We start from the raw sequence: 19,637 nt of genomic DNA, 5'->3' as shown, positions 1-19,637 counted from the left end.
CATCCAAATACTAAGCATGCACCACACACACACACACACACAATACAAACAAATACATATTACACACACTACACACATATGTACACATACCACCACATGCCACACACATACTCCACACACAGTCCACACACAACACAAGCATACACATATGCTATATAAACACAAAAATCATGGGTTACACACACAGACATATATATATATCACAGAGAACACACATTCACTACAAACACACACACTATAACATACTACCCACACACCACAACCAAAAAAACCCACAGGCACCCCACATACACACCACACGTACACATCACAGAAACAAACACACCATACACACAAAGGACACATCCACATACTAATTACATACTACAAACACGTAACACTACACAACAAGCCCACATATATTGTACACACACACACACACACACCACTCCCTTCTTACGATGTTTATAAACTAACCTGGGCAAGATCCTGTCTTTAAAAAACTCAGAAATATCAAAAGGAGGTCAAGTTAAGCTGGACTGAGAACACATTTAATCCCAGCACTCAGGAGGCAGAGTCACATGGACCTCTGTAGTTGAAGGTCAGCCTGGTCTACACAGAGATGCAGCAGCAGAGGCAGGGCAATGTCTAGATGGGATATCTCAAAAGAAAACAACAGCAACAAGGAAAAGGTGAAGTTGAAGGGTGACTACAACAGCAGGAAGACTTCAGGGCTACAATGCGGTTCAAGGAAGCCATGAAGCAAGTGAGAGATGGGGGCAGGGATAGAAACAGTCAGAGCAGGGGACCCCAGTGAATATGATGTGGTCTATCCTAGACATTGACTATGAGGGAGACTTTTCAGTAAACATTGAGTTCCCTGCCAATCAGGGTGACCATGGCCTCACTCTGGAGGTCTGGCTGAGGGAACTTTTGCCTGGCTGGCAAGTCATCATCTCCTTGATGATATGACATGTGACCTTAAGCAGAGCACTAAGAAGGGGACCAGGCTGAGCCAGGGACTTTGTTGACCAGGATCTTCTCCTCTTGCCAAAATACACATCTACCCTGACACCACCCCAGATGTATCACTCAATATTCTGGGAGGAGCCGGGAAGGGCTCAGACACAGACTCTCCCTGCCCACTGAGCAGCCCAGGGCAGTTATAGAAGGGGCCAGTGCTGGGGAGGAGCACCTGCCACCATTACCATGAAGCTCGCTGGTGCTCTTGTGTTGCTTGGGGCTGCCCTGCTCCTGACCTCAGGGGGAGGTGGGTACTTGGATGTGGGTGTTGGGGATTCTGGGGTTTCCAGGGCTCTCACAGCTTCACTTCCCAGGAAGAACTCATGTGCCCTGATACTAAGGTTCAAGGGAAAATCACCTATTCTTTGTGTTCCAGACTGTGGCATTTGCCCGGCTATAAAAGAGGATCTTGAGCTTTTTCTTGGCCCATCTGTGGATGCCTATGTCAACTTTGTGAAGAAATACAAGGATGACAATTACACGCTGGAAAATGCTGAAAGTCTGAAGAAATGTACTGATAACAAGTTGACAGAGCAATACAAGGAGAGTGTACACAGTTTGCTGGTGAGTTCTCTTGGGTCTGCCCAGGAGTCTGTCTGCTGCCCTGCTCACCCCATATTGGTGATGGATCCTGTGTTCCTCCCCATCACTGCAACTCCTCTGTGCATCCAGAAAGAGGCCTCTCCCTGGTTATGCTGCCAGGAGAATGGGTCAAGAAGGGACACTCAGGAGGCCTGAGCTAGGACTGGCTGTTCATCTCAGCGGAGCCAGACTGGACCCTGCAGGATCCCTGCCCCCACAATACCACTTGGCCTCCATCATCCTTTCTGACCAAGCCTTCGGGGTTCACCCACATGAACACAGAGCCTGTCACCCTTCCCCAGCCTGGGTCTTTTATCCTAAGTGGTCAAGTCTACCACTGGACCCTCAAAACACTCAATTTTGTTCTTGTCCACTGGATCTCCAAGACCGCTATGTAGATTCCAGGGTGGAGCATATAATTGAATCCCCTCTTTTCACTAGAAGTAGTAAGATCAGACACCAGGTTAGCATCATGTATCTGAGGGTCTTCATGTGACAATAATCAGGTCACTTGTGGGACCATAGCTGCCTGAGGCTCACCTGGAGCCATACCAGGTCCTGCCCAGCTGCTTCTGGATTCTGTCCTTCATGTTCCCATGGTGTCCTGAAGGCAGGTGGCTCTTTCCATCAGCCTGGATTGGAGGCTGTTTACAAGGTTTACCCTGATGTGATTTGAGGGAAACAGGATGGAAGGTTTGCTCCCTGGACCTGGTCAGAACCAATGTCTATGTCAGACGGGTACAGCTCCCTCCCAACTGGTCTCCCATTATGATCAGTGACGTCCCCTTCACTCATGCCTCACTGACTTTCTCTTTCCAGGCGAAAATAGAAGCTAACAGTAACTGTTGATGAATCCACCTTTGCCCGAAGACTCAAGGAAACCACTTAACTGCTCACCTGCATATATACAGGAAGCCCTACCCCTACCCTCCAGGTGTCAAAGCCTGGATTCCATCAATAAAAGCCTTGCAATCTACAGGGGAGCCTGGACTATGTGTATTTGAGATGGGGCATTGTTTGGAAAGAGAATGTGGGGGACAACCATGGATATTGTACTATCACTGCTCAATTGCAGTACTGCCAAAGTGTCCCGGCAGCATGTATTAGGGAATGCCAAGAGACCACAGTCACCACAGCCAGAGTGTCTGTGGGCCAGAGTCCATAGGGCACATACATGATCTCCCCGATTGACCTCCCCAGGAGCAAGGAGCAGTGATGGGACTGAGAGGCTGTGTGTGCTGAGGATGCCACATCCTCTGCACAGAAAAATCTGTACTTTCTGCCCCATGCTGGGAACATGGGCCAGTTGTGTGCAGTACTTATGTCACAGGGCTCTTCTGGGCCTCTGTGTCCTTGTCATAGATGGGTCTGGATAGCAGTCTCAGGATTCTGGAGAGAAGATTTCCTTTGTCATTACATTTGTATGGGTCTCTCTCTCTCTCTCTCTCTCTCTCTCTCTCTCTCTCTCTCTCTCTCTCTCTCTGTGTGTGTGTGTGTGTAGAGTCCAAATGTGTTCCTTAGCATGTATCCTAATTGGTTTTAATATTAAAGTCCCAGAATCAGGTAATAGTCCAATGGTGAAAGATAAGAGCCTTAAAGGAGCCAGCCACTAGACAGATTCTTACTCAACAAACTTTCAGACAGATAGGGGTGGAAAGACGTGACTAGAGATCCTCCAAGTGAAGAGACCAAGATCCTGTCTCCTGCAACCTTATACTCCCTTTTCCACCTTTCTAGTGATATGATAAAATGAGTGTGACTCCCAAATCCTGGGTTCAAAGGCTTGAGGTCCCATGCTTGGATAAGGAGAGTGAGCCACCACCAACCAGCTCTGATTCTCTTTCACAGTGGTTCAATATCATGTAGCCCAGAGTGGCCTTCAACTCCTGATCTTCCTGCTTCCTTCTCTCAAGTGCTGGTGTTAAAGGTGTGTGTCACCAAGGCCTGGCTTCTATGCTTAAAAGGTCTCTAGCTCCATCCCCTGATTTGAGGCAACCTTGATTTCTTAGAGCACAAAGAAAAATTTGCATTTCCATATTTTTGTTCTAAAATAGAAAAGCTTATAACAAATACTATATAGAACAAGTACAATAACTATATACAAGGTATCAAGGAAGTATATTCATCAACAATGTCTAGTCTGCAAATACTTGACAAATTCAGATATAATATTCTGTTATCTATCCTATCTTGGTGGTTCCAAAAGATTGTACGTAATTCACCTTCTATTGCATTTTGATTTATCAAAAGTATCTTTGTATGTCTCTCATCCTCATACACTTTACATATTGTAGGGGAGAGCCCATTTAGATACAGGCCACACCCCTGTGTAGCATGATCCGTATCTTGGTTACCTGAGCTCTCCCCTATGCCATTAACTTAGTGAATGTCTTTATTGAATCTACTACTAGGAAAACTATAAGAATAAAGTCTTCAATTCCATCAGAGTCCCAAGAAAGAAATAATATTATCTGACTAAGCAGAATATGCAAGCAAGGGACTTCCAAAAATGTGACAAATGACACAAACCTGGCTGCCCGGACAGTCACGCAAGGTTCCTCCGTAGTGTTGGGGCATCTTTCTTCTGACTACCGGCCTGGCATATCTGACAGACGTCTGTTAATTAGGATATTCTCATGGGCTTTCCTCCCTTTTCTTGGCAAATTTTGTTAGTCAGGCTGTTTTGTGTGCTGCTTGTCCAATTTGGCTGCATACTGTCAGCAGTCAAGACAAGAGCAATTTCTTGCTCAGTGGCTACCATTTGCCACAAAGAAAGTAAACTCAATGTGGAGTTTCTTCAATGACCATGATCTTTGGAGAAGATTGGTCCTGCCAGGAGCAGACATGTCTCATTGTCCTGACAAAACCCTGGTATTAAAACATTTTAAATTCCACCATCTGCTAATGGTGATCAGGAGTGGGATGATGAATTTCCACGTAGAACGACAAAAGATTTAAGGGAATTTTAGAAACAAAAGTACCGAGAATAGCATGGGTTCTCGGAAGCAGCATTTTTCTCAGGTGTGGTCTATTTTGCTATCGACAAGCAAAGACTCACGCGGCTTGCTTAAGGGAGTCTTCCTGATTCAGCATAAAAAACCAAGGTTCTTTTAAAAGGCTCTACTAGCAATTTAAAGGTGTGTACATACAGCTGGAATTGGCAGTGACCTCATCTCTACACCGGCAGGTTATGCTGGATCTCAGCATGGACTGAGACAGGGAGCTGGAATCACGCTTACACCCTCCATCTTTCAAAAACTGCAGTTTAAAACAGCTGCGGTTTTAACAGATAAGATACGTGGCCAGTAAAGTCAGACTTGGATGAAGAAAAACCTCTAAAGGTTTACAGTGTGTTTAATAATATACGTAAGATTGAGAGAGAAAAAGAAACTGCACAGTGGTAAATACATAGAGAAGACGGCTGTGGTGGCGCAAGCTGTTAGGATTTGCTGCAGAGGTAGAGTCAGGCGGATATCCAGAGAGAAACCCTGTCTCAGAGAAAAATAAATCAAAGTAAAAGAAATAGAATAATAATAGATAAATAAATAAGCCGTATAACGATGGAAAATACATAGAGATTCTGGATACTGTATGCTATGTGTTTTTCAGTTATTGATTGCTCAGAAAGGAACAACTGCTAAATTACACTTGATTATAAATGCTGCTGAATTTATTCAACTGATATCTTTTGAAAAAGCCTTTACTTAAAAATTTAAGTATAATATATGTTACTTGGGAAAGGAGATTTTGTTTATGTTTCTACAGAAAATGAAAAGCTGAGGATTCCTTCCAGTCTTCTGTGGTTTGATGAACCAAGACCCCCGGAAACAGTGGCCCAAGTGATTCAACATCTAAACAGCTAAGATGATGGAGCCTTACAAACCCTGAACCTAAGGACTTATACAGGTTTCTGAGTTTTGTCATGATCCCCATGGTATGAACCACACACCCTTGAGCATGAAGCAGTTTGGAATGAGCGACGTGCTAATTCCCATCTTGTTTATAAATCTTTGTTTTCATTTAAATGGGTTGTTTATAATTGGTTAATGATCACAACCAATCTCTTTTTAATGGTAAAAAGGGAAATTATGGTATGGGTATGGTTTTTCATTTATTGACAAATTCAAAGTCAATTTTGTGGTATGTATATTTTTTCTCTTGATTAAGTATTGTGCTTATACTGATCTTTTAAAACATAATGCATAATTAAATACAGATTATAGATAGTTACTTATAATAGTCAGAACTTATATTTAGGTAAGTTAGGTTTTCTAGATATACAGAAATATATTTGAGATAGATGGGCAGTCTTCAAACCTTTCAAGAACCTTCAGGAAATGACATTTAAAATGGTTTAGGGTTTTTCTTGACAGTGAGCAATGTTTGCTCCTCACAGCACCAATTATGTTTGAGAGGAAGATGGGCATCGAAGAAACTCGTTATGGAGTTTGCTTTCAACATGGCAAGATTGGCCATTTGGGCAAGAAACTGCTCTTTCCTAGACTGCTTGACTATTGCTGTAGAAACTGGACATACAGGACCTACAGTAAAGTGACTGCTGAACTCAAACAGTCCTGCAGCGTTCCTGATTCATGGAAGAGTCTCTGAGACTTTCTGTAGGACACAGAATAATGACTGACAGACTGCTGATGCAGACGGACAGTTTGAAATTTCCTTCTTTGCTGAGAAGACTTCCGGACATACTGTGGTCTGTGGGCTGAAGATGGATGCCCCCATATTACAGAGAAATTTCAGGTGATTGTCCAGGCAGCAAGATGTTTCTGTCAATCCTCGTGTTTATATATTATCCTTCTGTGGTCTTTGATAGAGTTGAAGGCAGATAGTTATAATTATAGTTTTCCTTAGTTATAATAAAAGAAAAGCTACATATAGGACTTTGGACTCACAAGAATGGGATAGATGATATTTTCTTTAAATCTTGCTAAATGTTGATAGACAAAATATTGTAACTGTGTTCTTACTTGATAACTGTTATTTTATATATAATTTGAGTATGTTAAAGTTAAGACCTTTCTTTTTGTTTAGACAGAAAAGAGGATATGGTGGTGGAAGTGCCGTGTATATGTCAATAAAGCACTGTTGGCCAATAGGGAACCAAGATAAGTGGGGCTAGGAATCCAGGAGGACTCTTGGTAGGAGAAACACAGGGAGTCATGTAACGCCATGGGTAGGGAGCCCGGAAACCTCTCCTGTAAGATAAACACTTAGATTAGCAGTTATGGGATAAATACTTAAGTCAGAGCTAGCCAGTAATAAACAAGCAAGGCCAACAGCTTCATAATTAATATAGCCTCCTGAGTGTTTATTTGGGACTGATGCGGCTCTGAAACCAGGCTGGCGGGAAGGCTTCCCTTTACACATGTCTCATTGTCATGAAAACCCTGCTATTAAAACATTTTAAATGCCATCATCTGCAGATCTCTGAAGTGTTTATGACCAACTGTATACCTCAAATATATCTGTGTGACTTAAAACATTCTTTCCAAGAACAATTATAAATCCAGTGCCATTGTAAAAAATCATAGTGCTCTGGATGGTTTTGGATGGATGGATCAAAAACTTCAGGAGTAGAGAGAAAATGTATATTTTGGCAGACTTCTTTCTTTTTTATTTGCATTAGAAACAAGCTTGCTTCACATTTCAATACCAGCACCCTCTCCCTTCCCCCCTCCCCCAATCTCACCACAGGCCACTCAGCCTCCACCCAATCCCTACTCTGATCTCCAGGGAGGAATATGGCCTCCTTGGAGGATCTCTAGAGTCTACCATTTCATTTAGGGAAGGGCTGAGGCCCTACCCCAAGAGTCCAGGTTGACAGAGCATCCCTCATTGTGGGATGTGAACCCAAAGTCCATTTGTATGCCCCACAGATTACCTAGGCCTCCTCACACCCACATTTATGGTGGCTGGATCAGTCCCATGCTGGCTTTCCCACCCTCAGTATGGGGTCCAAGAACTCCCCCATGTTCAGGTCAGCTGATTCTGTGGGTTAAACCAGCTCAGTCTTGTCTCCTTGATTCATCAGTCCTACCTCTCTGTCAATGGATTCCAGGACTTCAGTTCAGTGTTTAGCAGTGCGTGTATGCCTCTGCTTCCTTCAGTGGCTAGATGAAGGTTATGTTTCTCAGAATCTCTGGCAGTGGGATTGTATGATGGCACTTCCCTGATCCATGTCTAAAATCCATGTATGAGTGAGTACATACCATGTTGCTTTTTTGTGAGTGGGTTTACTGTAAATTGCTTTTATTATGTTCAGATATCTTCCTTTTATCCTTAATCTCTCCAGTATCTTTACCATGAAGGGGTGTTCAATGCTGTCAATGGTTTTTTCAACATCTAGTGAGATGATCATGTGGTTTTTCCTTTGCTGTTTGTTTATATGGTGGATTAACTTGATAGATTTTCATATGTTGAACCACCCAAAAGAATGTCTTAAATCTAACGAATCCTTAACACAAAATATCCAGGAAATATGGGATTTCGTGAAAAGAGACAAATCTAAGAACAATAGGTATTTAAGAAGGGGAAGAAGCCCAGCTCAATGGTACAGAAAACATAGTCAACCAAATCATAGAAGAAAACTTTCCTAACATGACGAAGGAGAAGCATATGAAACTATATGAAGCTTACCAAACACCAAATAGTCTGGCCCAAAAAAGGTCCCCTTGGGGGGACACTCCTCCATTGCTGGTGGGAGTGCCAACTGGTTCAGCCACTTTGGAAAGCAGTATGGAGATTCCTCAGAAAAATGGGAATAAACCTACCACAAGACCCAGCAACTGCACTCTTAGGCATATATCCAAAAGATGCCCATTCATATAACAAAGATGTCTGTTCCACTATGTTCATAGCAGCTTTATTTGTAATAGCCAGAACTTGGAAGCAACCTAGATGTCCCTCACCCGAAGAATGGATAGAGAAAATGTGGTACATCTACACAATGGAGTACTATTCAGCAGAAAAAAAATAATGGAATCATGAGATTCGCAGGCAAATGGATGACACTAGAAGAAACCATCCTGAGTGAGGTAACCCAGTCACAAAAAGAGAAACATGGCATGTACTCTCTCATATATGGATTTTAGACATAGATCTGGGGAGTGCCAGCCTACAATCCTATTGCCAGAGAGTCTGGGAAACAGAAACTTCATTTACTGGCTGGTTGCAGAAAACCTACAAACTCATGGAAATTGAATAATGCTCAACTGCACCATCCCTGGGTCATAGAGGAAATAAAAAAAGAAATTAAAGACTTCCTCGAATTCAATGAGAATGAAGACACAACATACCCAAACCTATGGGACACTTTGAAAGCAGTGCTACGGGGGAAGTTCATAGCACTAAGTGCTCACATGAAGAAACAGGAAAACAGTTATACCAGAGAATTAACATCACAGCTAAAAGCTCTAGAACACAAAGAAGCAAACTCCCCCAGGAGGAGTAGACGCCAGGAAATAATCAAATTGAGGGCTGAAATCAACAAAGTAGAAACCAGGAAAACAATACAAAGAATCAATGCAACGAAGAGTTGGTTCTTTGAGAAAATCAACAAGATAGACAAACCTTTGTCCAAACTTACCAGACAGCAGAGAGTGAACACGCAAATTAACAAAATCAGAAATGAAAAGGGGGACATAACAACAGACTCTGAGGAAATCCAGAGAATCATTAGGTCATACTTTGAAAACCTGTACTCCACAAAATTCGAAAATTTAAAGGAAATGGATGACTTCCTGGACAGCTATCATTTGCCAAAACTAAATCAAGAACAGATAAGCAATTTAAATAGACCTATAACCCCTATGGAAATAGAAGCTGTCATCAAAAGTCTCCCAACCAAAAAGAGTCCAGGTCCAGATGGCCTCAGTGCAGAATTCTACCACAAATTCAAAGAACAGCTTATACCAATTCTTCTCAAAGTGTTCCACACAATAGAAGCAGAAGGGTCTTTGCCAAACTCTTTCTATGAGGCTTCAATAACCTTGATCCCCAAACCACACAAAGATACAACCAAGAAAGAGAACTTCAGACCAATATCCCTCATGAACATTGATGCAAAAATACTCAATAAAATACTGGCAAATCGGATCCAAGAACACATCAAAACAATCATTCACCACGATCAAGTAGGTTTCATCCCAGGGATGCAGGGATGGTTCAACATACGAAAATCCATCAACGTAATCCACCATATAAACAAGCTGAAAAACAAAAATCACATGATCATCTCACTAGATGCTGAAAAAGCCTTTGACAAAATCCAACACCCCTTCATGATAAAGGTCTTGGAGAGATCTGGGATAACAGGGACATACTTAAACATAATAAAAGCCATATACAGTAAACCAACAGCCAGCATCAAACTAAATGGACAGAAACTCAACGCAATTCCTCTAAAATCAGGAACAAAACAAGGCTGTCCGCTCTCTCCATACCTTTTCAACATGGTACTTGAAGTTCTAGCTATTGCCATACGACAACAAATGGGGATCAAGGGGATACAAATTGGGAAGGAAGAAGTCAAACTTTCACTGTTTGCAGACGATATGATAGTTTACATCAATGACCCAAAGAACTCTACCAGGGAACTCTTACAGCTGATTAACACCTTCAGCAAAGTGGCAGGTTACAAGATCAACTCAAGAAAGTCAGTAGCCCTACTATATACAGATGATAAAAGGGCTGAAAGAGAAATCAGAGAAACATCACCCTTTACAATTGCCACAAACAACATAAAATACCTTGGGGTAACGCTAACCAAACATGTGAAAGACCTGTATCGTAAGAACTTTGAATCTTTAAAGAAAGAAATTAAAGAAGCCCTCAGAAAATGGAGAGATCTCCCATGCTCTTGGATAGGTAGGATCAATGTAGTAAAAATGGCAATCCTGCCAAAAGCAATCTACAGATTCAATGCTATCCCCATTAAAATCCCAGCACAATTCTTCACAGACCTTGAAAGAACAATAATCAATTTTGTATGGAAAAACAAAAGACCCAGGATAGCCAAAACAACCCTGTTCAACAAGGCAACGTCCGGAGGCATCACTATCCCTGACCTCAAGCTCTATTATAGAGCTATAGTCCTGAAAACAGCTTGGTATTGGCACAAAAATAGACAGGCAGACCAATGGAATCGAATTGAAAATCCGGGTATTAACCCACACACGTACGAACATCTGATCTTTGACAAAGAAGCTAAAAATATACAATGGAATAAAGAAAGCATCTTCAACAAATGGTGCTGGCATATTTGGAGACTGGCATGTAGAAGAATGCAGACCGATCCATGTTTATCCCCATGCGCAAAACTTAAGTCCAAATGGATCAAAGACCTCAACATAAATCCAGCCACATTGAACTTCTTAGAAGAGAAATTGGGTGGAACCCTTGAACGAATTGGGACAGGAGACAGCTTCCTGAACATAACACCAGTAGCACAGACAGTGAGATCAACAATTAATAAATGGGACCTACTGAAACTGAGAAGCTTCTGTAAGGCAAAGGACACAGTCAGCAATACAAAAAGGCAGCCCACAGAATGGGAAAAAATATTCACTAATCCCACATCTGACAGAGGGTTGATCTCCAAAATTTACAAAGAACTCAAGAAGCAAGTCTCCAAAACAGCAAAGGACCCAATTAAGAAGTGGGCTGCAGAACTAAATAGAGAGTTTTCAATAGAGGAGTCTAAAATGGCTGAGAGGCACTTGAGAAAGTGCTCAACATCCTTAGCCATCCGGGAAATGCAAATCAAAGCAACTCTGAGATATCATCTCACTCCTGTCAGAATGGCTAAAATCAAAAACACCAATGACAATTTATGCTGGAGAGGATGTGGTGAAAGGGGGACACTCCTCCATTGCTGGTGGGAGTGCCAACTGGTTCAGCCACTTTGGAAAGCAGTATGGAGATTCCTCAGAAAAATGGGAATAAACCTACCACAAGACCCAGCAACTGCACTCTTAGGCATATATCCAAAAGATGCCCATTCATATAACAAAGATGTCTGTTCCACTATGTTCATAGCAGCTTTATTTGTAATAGCCAGAACTTGGAAGCAACCTAGATGTCCCTCACCCGAAGAGTGGATAGAGAAAATGTGGTACATCTACACAATGGAGCACTATTCAGCAGAAAAAAATAATGGAATCATGAGATTTGCAGGCAAATGGATGACACTAGAAGAAACCATCCTGAGTGAGGTAACCCAGTCACAAAAAGAGAAACATGGCATGTACTCTCTCATATATGGATTTTAGACATAGATCTGGGGAGTGCCAGCCTACAATCCTATGGCCAGAGAGTCTGGGAAACAGAAACTTCATTTAGTGGCTGGTTAAGTAGTGAGCTGAACTCAAGAAAGCCAGTATCAGAGAGGGAGGACTGATGATCAAAGGGATTAAGACTGGGCTGGTTTAACCCCCAGAAACAGCTGACCAGACAAAGGTTAACTCTTGAATCCCAGGCATCAGCCTGGGAATCCAGCATGGGACTGATCAAGACCCCCTGAATCTGGGTGTCAGTGAGGAGGCCTAGGTAATCTATTGAGCCTTGGACAGCAGATCAGTACCCATCCCAAGTATACACACGGTCTCTGGACTCCCATAGAACAATGTGAGGTGCACTCTCACCCTGAACTCTTGGGGAAGGGTCTAGGCCCTGCCCTATATGAAATGACAGACTATGGACACCCCCATGGAGGGCCTCACCCTCCCTGGGGGAATGAGGGGATAACGGGGGGGGGGATGGGGGGGAGGGCACGGGAGGAGGGGAGGGAAAGGGAGAGGGACCTCGTACTGACTTGTGAAGCAACCTTGTTTCTTATCTAAATTTAAAATGGAAAATAAAAAAATATTAATAAAAAAACATGAAATATGACACAAAAAAAGGTCCCCTTGGGACATAATAATCAAAACACCAAACATTCAGAATAAAGAACAAATACTAAAAGCATCAAAGGAAAAAGGCCAAGTAGCATATAAAGGCAAACTTATGAGAATTACACCTGACTTCTCCGTGGAAACTATGAAAGCCAGAAGGTCCTGGATAGATGTTCTACAAACATTTAGAGACCACAGATTCTAGCCCAGACTACTATTCCCAGCAAAACTCTCAATCACTATAGATGGAGAAAACAAGATATTCCATGACAAAACCAGATTTATGCAATATGTATCCACAAATCCAACCCTACAGAAAGTTCTAGAAGGAAAACTTGTACCCACGGAAGTTAACTACACTCAAAATAACAAAGGCAATAGATAATCTAACTTTACCAGATATCAGAAATAGGAGAAAGACTTAGGCATAAAACCACCACCAGAAATGGACCCAAAGTAAACAAGAATCAACAATCAATGGCCATTAATATCCCTGAATATCAATGGTCTTAACTCACCTATGAAAAGGCACAGGCTAACCGAATGGATCAAAGACAGAATTCATCTTTCTGGTGCACACAATAAACACAAGTCAATTTAAAAGACAGATGTTACCTCAAGGTTAAGGGTTTGGAAAAGACTTTCCAATCAAATGGACTCAAGAATCAAGTGGATGTAGCAATCATAACATCTAACAAAACAGTCTTCAAAATAAAATTAATCAAAAGTGATGAAGAATGTCATTTCATATTTATCATAGGAAATATCCCTCAGGAAGGAGTCTCAATTCTGAACATATATGCAACAAATATAAAGGCACCCACGTTCCTAAAAGAAACATAACTGTTACTCAAATCACACCTTAAACCCCACACACTTAGAGTGGGAGACTTCACCACCCCTCTCTCACCACCGCACAGGTCCACCAGACTGAAACTTAACAAAGAAACTATGGAACTAACCGAAGTTATCACCCAATTGGTTTTAACAGACATTTATAGAATATTCCACCCAAACAAAAAAGAATATTCATTATTCTCAGCACCACAAGGTACCTCCTCTAAAATTGACTATGTACTTGGCAGTAAAGCAAACCTCAAAAGATACAAAAAATTGGGATAAACCCCTGTATCCTGTCAGACCACCATGGCTTAAAATTAGAATTTAACCTCAACACAAATTGCAGAAACCTCACAAACTTATGGAAATTGTACAATGCTCAATTGCATCACCCCTGGGTAAAGGACAAATAAAAAACTTCCTAGGATTCAATGAAAACAAAGGCACAACACAACCAAACATTTGGGATACTTTGAAAGCAGTTCTAAGAGGAAAATTCATAGTACTAAGTGCCGACATGAAGAAATTGGAGAATTGCCACACTAGAGAATTAACAGAACACCTGAAAGCTCTAGAACAAAAAGGAGCAAACTCACCCAGGGGGAGTAGATGCCAAGAAATAATCAAATTGAGGGCTGAAATCAATAAATTAAAAACAAAGAAAACAATATAAAGAATCAATGAAACTAAGAGTTGGTTCTTTGAGAAAATCAACAAGATATACAAACCTTTATCAAACCTGACTAAAAGACAGAGAGAGAACATGCTAATTAACAAAATCAGAAATGAAAAAGGGGACATAACAACAGACAGTGGGGAAATCCAAAGAATCATCAGGTCATACTTTGAACATCTGTACTCCACTAAATTGGAAAAATGTAAAGGAAATGGATGATTTTCTGGATAGATATCACTTACCAAAGTTAAATCAAGAAGAGATAAACTATTTAAGTAGATCTATATCCCCTAAAGAAATAGAAGCAACCATATAAATTCTTGCAATCAAGAAAAGTCCCAAGCCCGATGGTTTCAGTGCGGAATTCTACCAAAAATTCAAGGAAGAACTAATACCAATACTCTTCAAATTGATCCACACAACAGAAGTAGAAGGATCACTGCCAAATTTTTTTCCAAGGCTACAATTACAATAGTAGCCAAACCACACTAAGACACAACCAAGATAGGGAATTACACACCAGTCCCCCTCATGAGCACTGATGTAAAAATACTCAGTAAAATACTGACAAATCTGATCCAAGAACACATCAGAAAAATCATACACCATGATCAAGTAGGCTTCATCCCAGGGATGCAGGGATGGTTCAACATACGGAAATCCATTAAGATAATCCACCATATAAACAATCTGAAAAAGAAAAACCTCATGATCATCTCACTAGATGCTGTAAAAGTCTTTAACAACATCTAACACCCCTTTATGATAAAAGTCTTGGAGAGATCAGGGATAACAGGAACATACCTAAACATAATAAAATCTATATACAGCAAACCAACAGCTAACATCAAACTAAATGGAGAGAAACTAAAGGGTATTCCTCTAAAACCAGGAACAACACAAGGATGTCCACTCTCTCCATATCTCTTCAATATTGTACTTGAAGTTCTAGCTAGAGCACTAAGCCAACAAAAGGAGATCAAGTGGATATGAATTGGAAAGGAAGAAGTCAAACTTTCACTATTTGCAGATGATATGATAGTCTATGTAAGCGACCAAAAGAACTCTACCAGGAAACTCCTACAGCTGATGTACACCTTCAGCAAAGTGGTAGGACATAAAATTAACTCAAAAAATCAGTAGCCCTACTGTATATATACAATAAATTGGACGAGAAGGAAATCAGAGAAACATCACCCTTTTCTATAGCCACAGATACCATGAAATATATGGGGTAACTCTAATCAAACGAGTGAAAGACCTGTATAACAAGAACTTTGAGTTAAAAAAAAGAAATCAAGTGCCCTGCAAGATCGAGGAGATGGGTGTTGGGTGGGGGAGAGACCACCTCGAATGCCCATTCCTGATAATGAACTTGATGTCTATAACCATCTGGAAGCCTTCATCCAGTGACTGATGGAAACAGAGGCAAACACACACAATTAAGCAGTGAACTGAACCCAAGGAAGCCAGTGACAGAGAGAGAGGAGTGATGAGCAAATTGGCAAAGAATGGGCAGGCAAAACCAGCAGAGACAGCTGATCTGAACAGGGGAGAGCTCTTGGACCCCAGACTGACAGCGGGGAGGCCAGCATGGGACTGATCTGGACCCCCCAAATGTGAGTGTCAGTGAGAAGGCCTGGGAAACCTATGGGGCCCTGAGCAGTTGAACAGTGTCTATCCCTGGAATGCAGTCATCATGTGCCCATAGCACAAAGAGGGATGCTCTCTCAGCCTGGACTCTTAGGGGAGTGCCTGGACCCTACCCTGTGTGATATGACAGACTCTAGATATTCCCTATGTGAAGGAATTGGCAATAGGGTGGGAGGCTAAGTGGGATATGGTGTGCGGGAGGAGGGGAGGGAGAGGGAACTGGGATTGACATGTAAAACAAGCTATTTAAAATTAAAATTAAAAATTAAAAAAATAAAAGAGGTAGGAGGGAATCTATGAGCAAGGGTGGTCATGATGGAGAAATCTACAGAGGCAGCTGAACCATCTCATGGACATTCATGAACTCTAGACCTACAAATGTAGAGAGCTCAAGGGATCAAACTAGGCTCTCCACATGTGGGAGAGAGTTGTGAAGCTTGGACTATCTGCGGGGCCCCTGACAGTAGGACCATGATACAAACCTGATACATGAGCTAGCTTGTTGGAGCTCGTTCCTTATGATGGGATGCCATGCTTAGCCTTAATGCATGAGAGAGGGGCTTGGCTCTGCTCCCACCTATTGTTGCAGACTATATTGACTCCTCATGGTAGCCTTTACCCATGAGGAGGAGTGGACTAGAGGTAGGCAGAGGGGGAGCCAGGAGTAGGGCATGAGGAGAAATGGGAGGAAATATGTGGTTGGAATGTAAAGTGAAATTTAAAAAAATAAAAAAGTCATGTAAAAAAAGAAATCAAAGAAGATACCAAAAAATGAAAAGATCCCCCATGCTTTGGATATGTAGGATCAACGTAGTAAAATAGGCAATCTTACCAAAAGCAATCTACAGATTCAATGCAATCCCTATCAAAATACCAGCACAATTTTTCACCACCCTCAAAAGGACAATCCTTAACTTTATATGGAAAAACAGGAGACCCAGCATAACCAAGGCAACCCTGTACAATAAAGGAACCCTGCTGTGTACTGCCTCATGTGCTATCCATGAAGGACAGCAGGCATGGATAAACACATTACAGTTTGCCACATCTACATCCAAACCTGGGCTTAGTTAATAAAAGTGGAGAGTAGCAAATCCAGAATGTTGGCATCTAAGTGTGCTTCGGGAATGCTCTGATCACTCTAACAGTGATACGTGCTGGTATATAGATAGTCTCAGGCCTTCCCTGGTTGTTTCTCTATAGATACTCAGCAACAGCAGGTATTGAAATGTTGCTGGATCATCAGGGCTACACGGGCCAGAAAGTGTAGATTGAAAAGAGATGCTCATCCATATAGTGACCTGGGACGCAAAGTCAGTCTTTATTGTTCAGGATGCGCGGTGTCCTACGAAGCAGGCCTCTTTCTCACAGACGGTAAGACCAGCGTTCATTGGCCATACTTTCTGGTATTTTCAGCAGACAGGAAATCAACATTTTTGTGCTTTTCACCATTCCATTTATAGGAACCCGCTTCACTTATCAAAGTTATGTTGAAGTAGAATTGATGTGCACTATGCTGTGCATAATTAGAGTGGAAACTGTGATAGCTGTTATATAATGTACAAACCCAGGAACTCTTCATGGTAGTCATGATAACGAACATCTTCGTTACTTGTAATATATCCAAGTCCCACTTTATAGTCACTTCTGTCTTAACTTCCCATGCCAGTGTTCGCTGATTTATGTTTACTGTAGATTCCTTTTCCTCCTTCAGAAGTTCATGGAAAGAAAATAAGTGTCTTTGCTTCCTTACAAACATAAATTTTTTTCTGTAGATCATGAGTGCCTGACTATTGTGTGATGGCGCAATTTTTCTCCTGCATCTTTACTCCATAGTTTGATCATGGGTTAAAAGATATTTGTCTCCCATATTTGGGACCCATCCAAGTAAAGCTGCTATGAACAATCACCTGTTAGACTCTCCTGTGTGGTACTGTCCAGGCATTAAAGGCCTGGATGTCTCTTTTCCACCCATGACATTTTCCCTTCTAGATGTAAGTGAATGGCCCAAAAAGATTGACACTGCAACCGTACTTACATATCCCAATACAAGAAGCCCACACAATGTCTCACAGCCTCTTGAGAGACCGGTATTGAGCAGGAGGCCTCACCCTTTGATTGGGGATGCCACAGGCAGAGGAAACACTTCTAGGAGTTCCTGGATTGTATAATCCCATCAAGTTTCAGAATTTAGTCATGCCTGATCCTGAGGTTTTGGTTTGGTAAAACACTGGCTTTGGTGTCAAAGGTGAAACCAGTCTGTACTCACAGGAGTCTCTGGTTTGGACATGAGAGCTGTGGTCCTGGGGAGGCCCTTTAGTCTTTCTAAGGACTGGGCAGCCATCCATCGGAAGCATTACAAATTTTCACATCAGGAAAGCGATGAGCATGGCACTCTTTGGTCATAGTCTGCTTGCAGGTTTATCTGACACACTGTGTCCCATCTGGATGACTTTGCTCCCCGCAGCTAGACCTTCGGTTCCTCAGCATGGTCACCAACACTCACCCAGCTCAGTCTTCTCAATCTTCGTCACTCTCCTTAGTTGTGCTATCATTTGTGTCTCCCTGTGAACTAATGTTGTTCATGATTTCTCTTTGCACTGATTGAGATTCCTCTCCTTTATAGTTGTCTGATTGTTTTGTGTGTGAGTCCATGAGATAGTTTACATGCACAAGCCACAGTGTGCACATGGAGGTCAAAGACAATCTCAGGTGTCACTCCTCACCTACCTTGTCTGACACAGGTCTCTCTGATCGCCTGACACTGTATTATAGAGAGACTTATGGATATTCACCTGTCTCCTCTCATCTCTACAGAGGAGCACTAGAATTATGGATGGGTTCTGCCATGACTGGCTTCGCATGGGTTCTGGGATTCTAACTCATGTCCCCAGAAATGCAAAGAAGCACTTTATCCCTTGAACCCTCTTCCCAGACACTTGGTTTTATTTAATAGACAGGAGCATCTACTCCTGTCTTGTCTCCACTAAGGTTTCTTATTTATTATTAGGTTTTGTTTTTGTTTTTGTGGCAGGCACTTTCTCTGTAACCCTGGTAGTCCTGGAATGTGCCATGTAGACGAGGCTATACCAAATGGTGGCTGTCACTAGCAGACTAATAGTATCTGATAGAAACACCCAAGTCATGTTCAGAGTAACTGCACTGTTATGGACTGACGTCTAAGGAACCAGCTGTCCTGTGATATGTGAAATGAGCAGCTGTGCACCTCATTTCTGTCCTGCCAGCCCCTGAACCCACTGGCTGCTCACCTGCTATTTACCCTAAGACAGCTTCTGTCTCACAGTCTCACAAAGCTGCAGTCAGACTGGCGCGGTGGTGATAAGTGCCTTTAATTCCTGCTCTCTGGAAGCAGAGACAGGTGGAGCTGTGTGAGATCATGGCCAGCCTGGGCTACAGAACAACAACAAGAGAGCTGTAGTGGTGAGGGAGACCAAGGGAGCAGCCGTTCAGGCGCCATCAGGTACAACATGCCCTGCTTCTGGGCTGGCGTTCCAATGCCTGCGGATTGCCTCGGAAATGCACAGAGCTTCACATCCCGGCGGGAGTCAAACACCCCAGATTCGAGGACTTCTCTCCCACCAACGGGACCAGGAAACCAGAGGAGCCAGGGAGACCAGGGGAGCAGCTGTTCTGGGGGCAGGATCAGGTAGAACAGGCCCTGCTTTTGGACCTCTATTCCAGTGCCTGGTGATCGCCTGGGAACTGCATAGAGCTTCCAATCCTGGCTGGAGCCAAGCACCCCAGATTCCAGGTTTTCTCTCCCACCAACAAGACCAGGAAACCAGCTGATCCAGGGAGGCCAGGGGACCAGCTGTTCCAGAGGGTCCAGGAACCAGAGGAGCCAGGGGGACCAGGGGAACAGCTGTTCCGGCAGGATCAGGTACAACAGGCCCTGCTTCTGGGCCTGTGTTCAAGTGCCTGGGGGATTGCCTGGGAACTGCACAGTGCTTCCAATCCTG

At 42.5% G+C, this 19,637-nt stretch overlaps 1 protein-coding gene across 1 annotated transcript; it reads left to right on the top strand.

The window, feature by feature from the left end:
* Window positions 1-1,138: 1,138 nt before the first annotated feature.
* On the top strand, window positions 1,139-2,433 carry LOC121135978 (major allergen I polypeptide chain 1-like). Its single transcript, XM_040735447.1, has 3 exons — window positions 1,139-1,249; window positions 1,379-1,566; window positions 2,404-2,433. The coding sequence occupies exons 1-3, from the start codon at window positions 1,189-1,191 to the stop codon at window positions 2,431-2,433; spliced, it is 279 nt and encodes a 92-aa protein (XP_040591381.1). The 5' UTR covers window positions 1,139-1,188.
* The last annotated feature ends 17,204 nt before the right edge of the window (window positions 2,434-19,637 follow it).

The sequence above is a fragment of the Mesocricetus auratus genome, unplaced genomic scaffold, assembly GCF_017639785.1.
Source record: "Mesocricetus auratus isolate SY011 unplaced genomic scaffold, BCM_Maur_2.0 Super-Scaffold_100046, whole genome shotgun sequence".
In the NCBI taxonomy this organism is placed as follows: Eukaryota; Metazoa; Chordata; class Mammalia; order Rodentia; family Cricetidae; genus Mesocricetus; species Mesocricetus auratus.
Note: the sequence above shows the minus strand (reverse complement) of the source record. Positions and strands in the feature narration are given on the sequence as shown.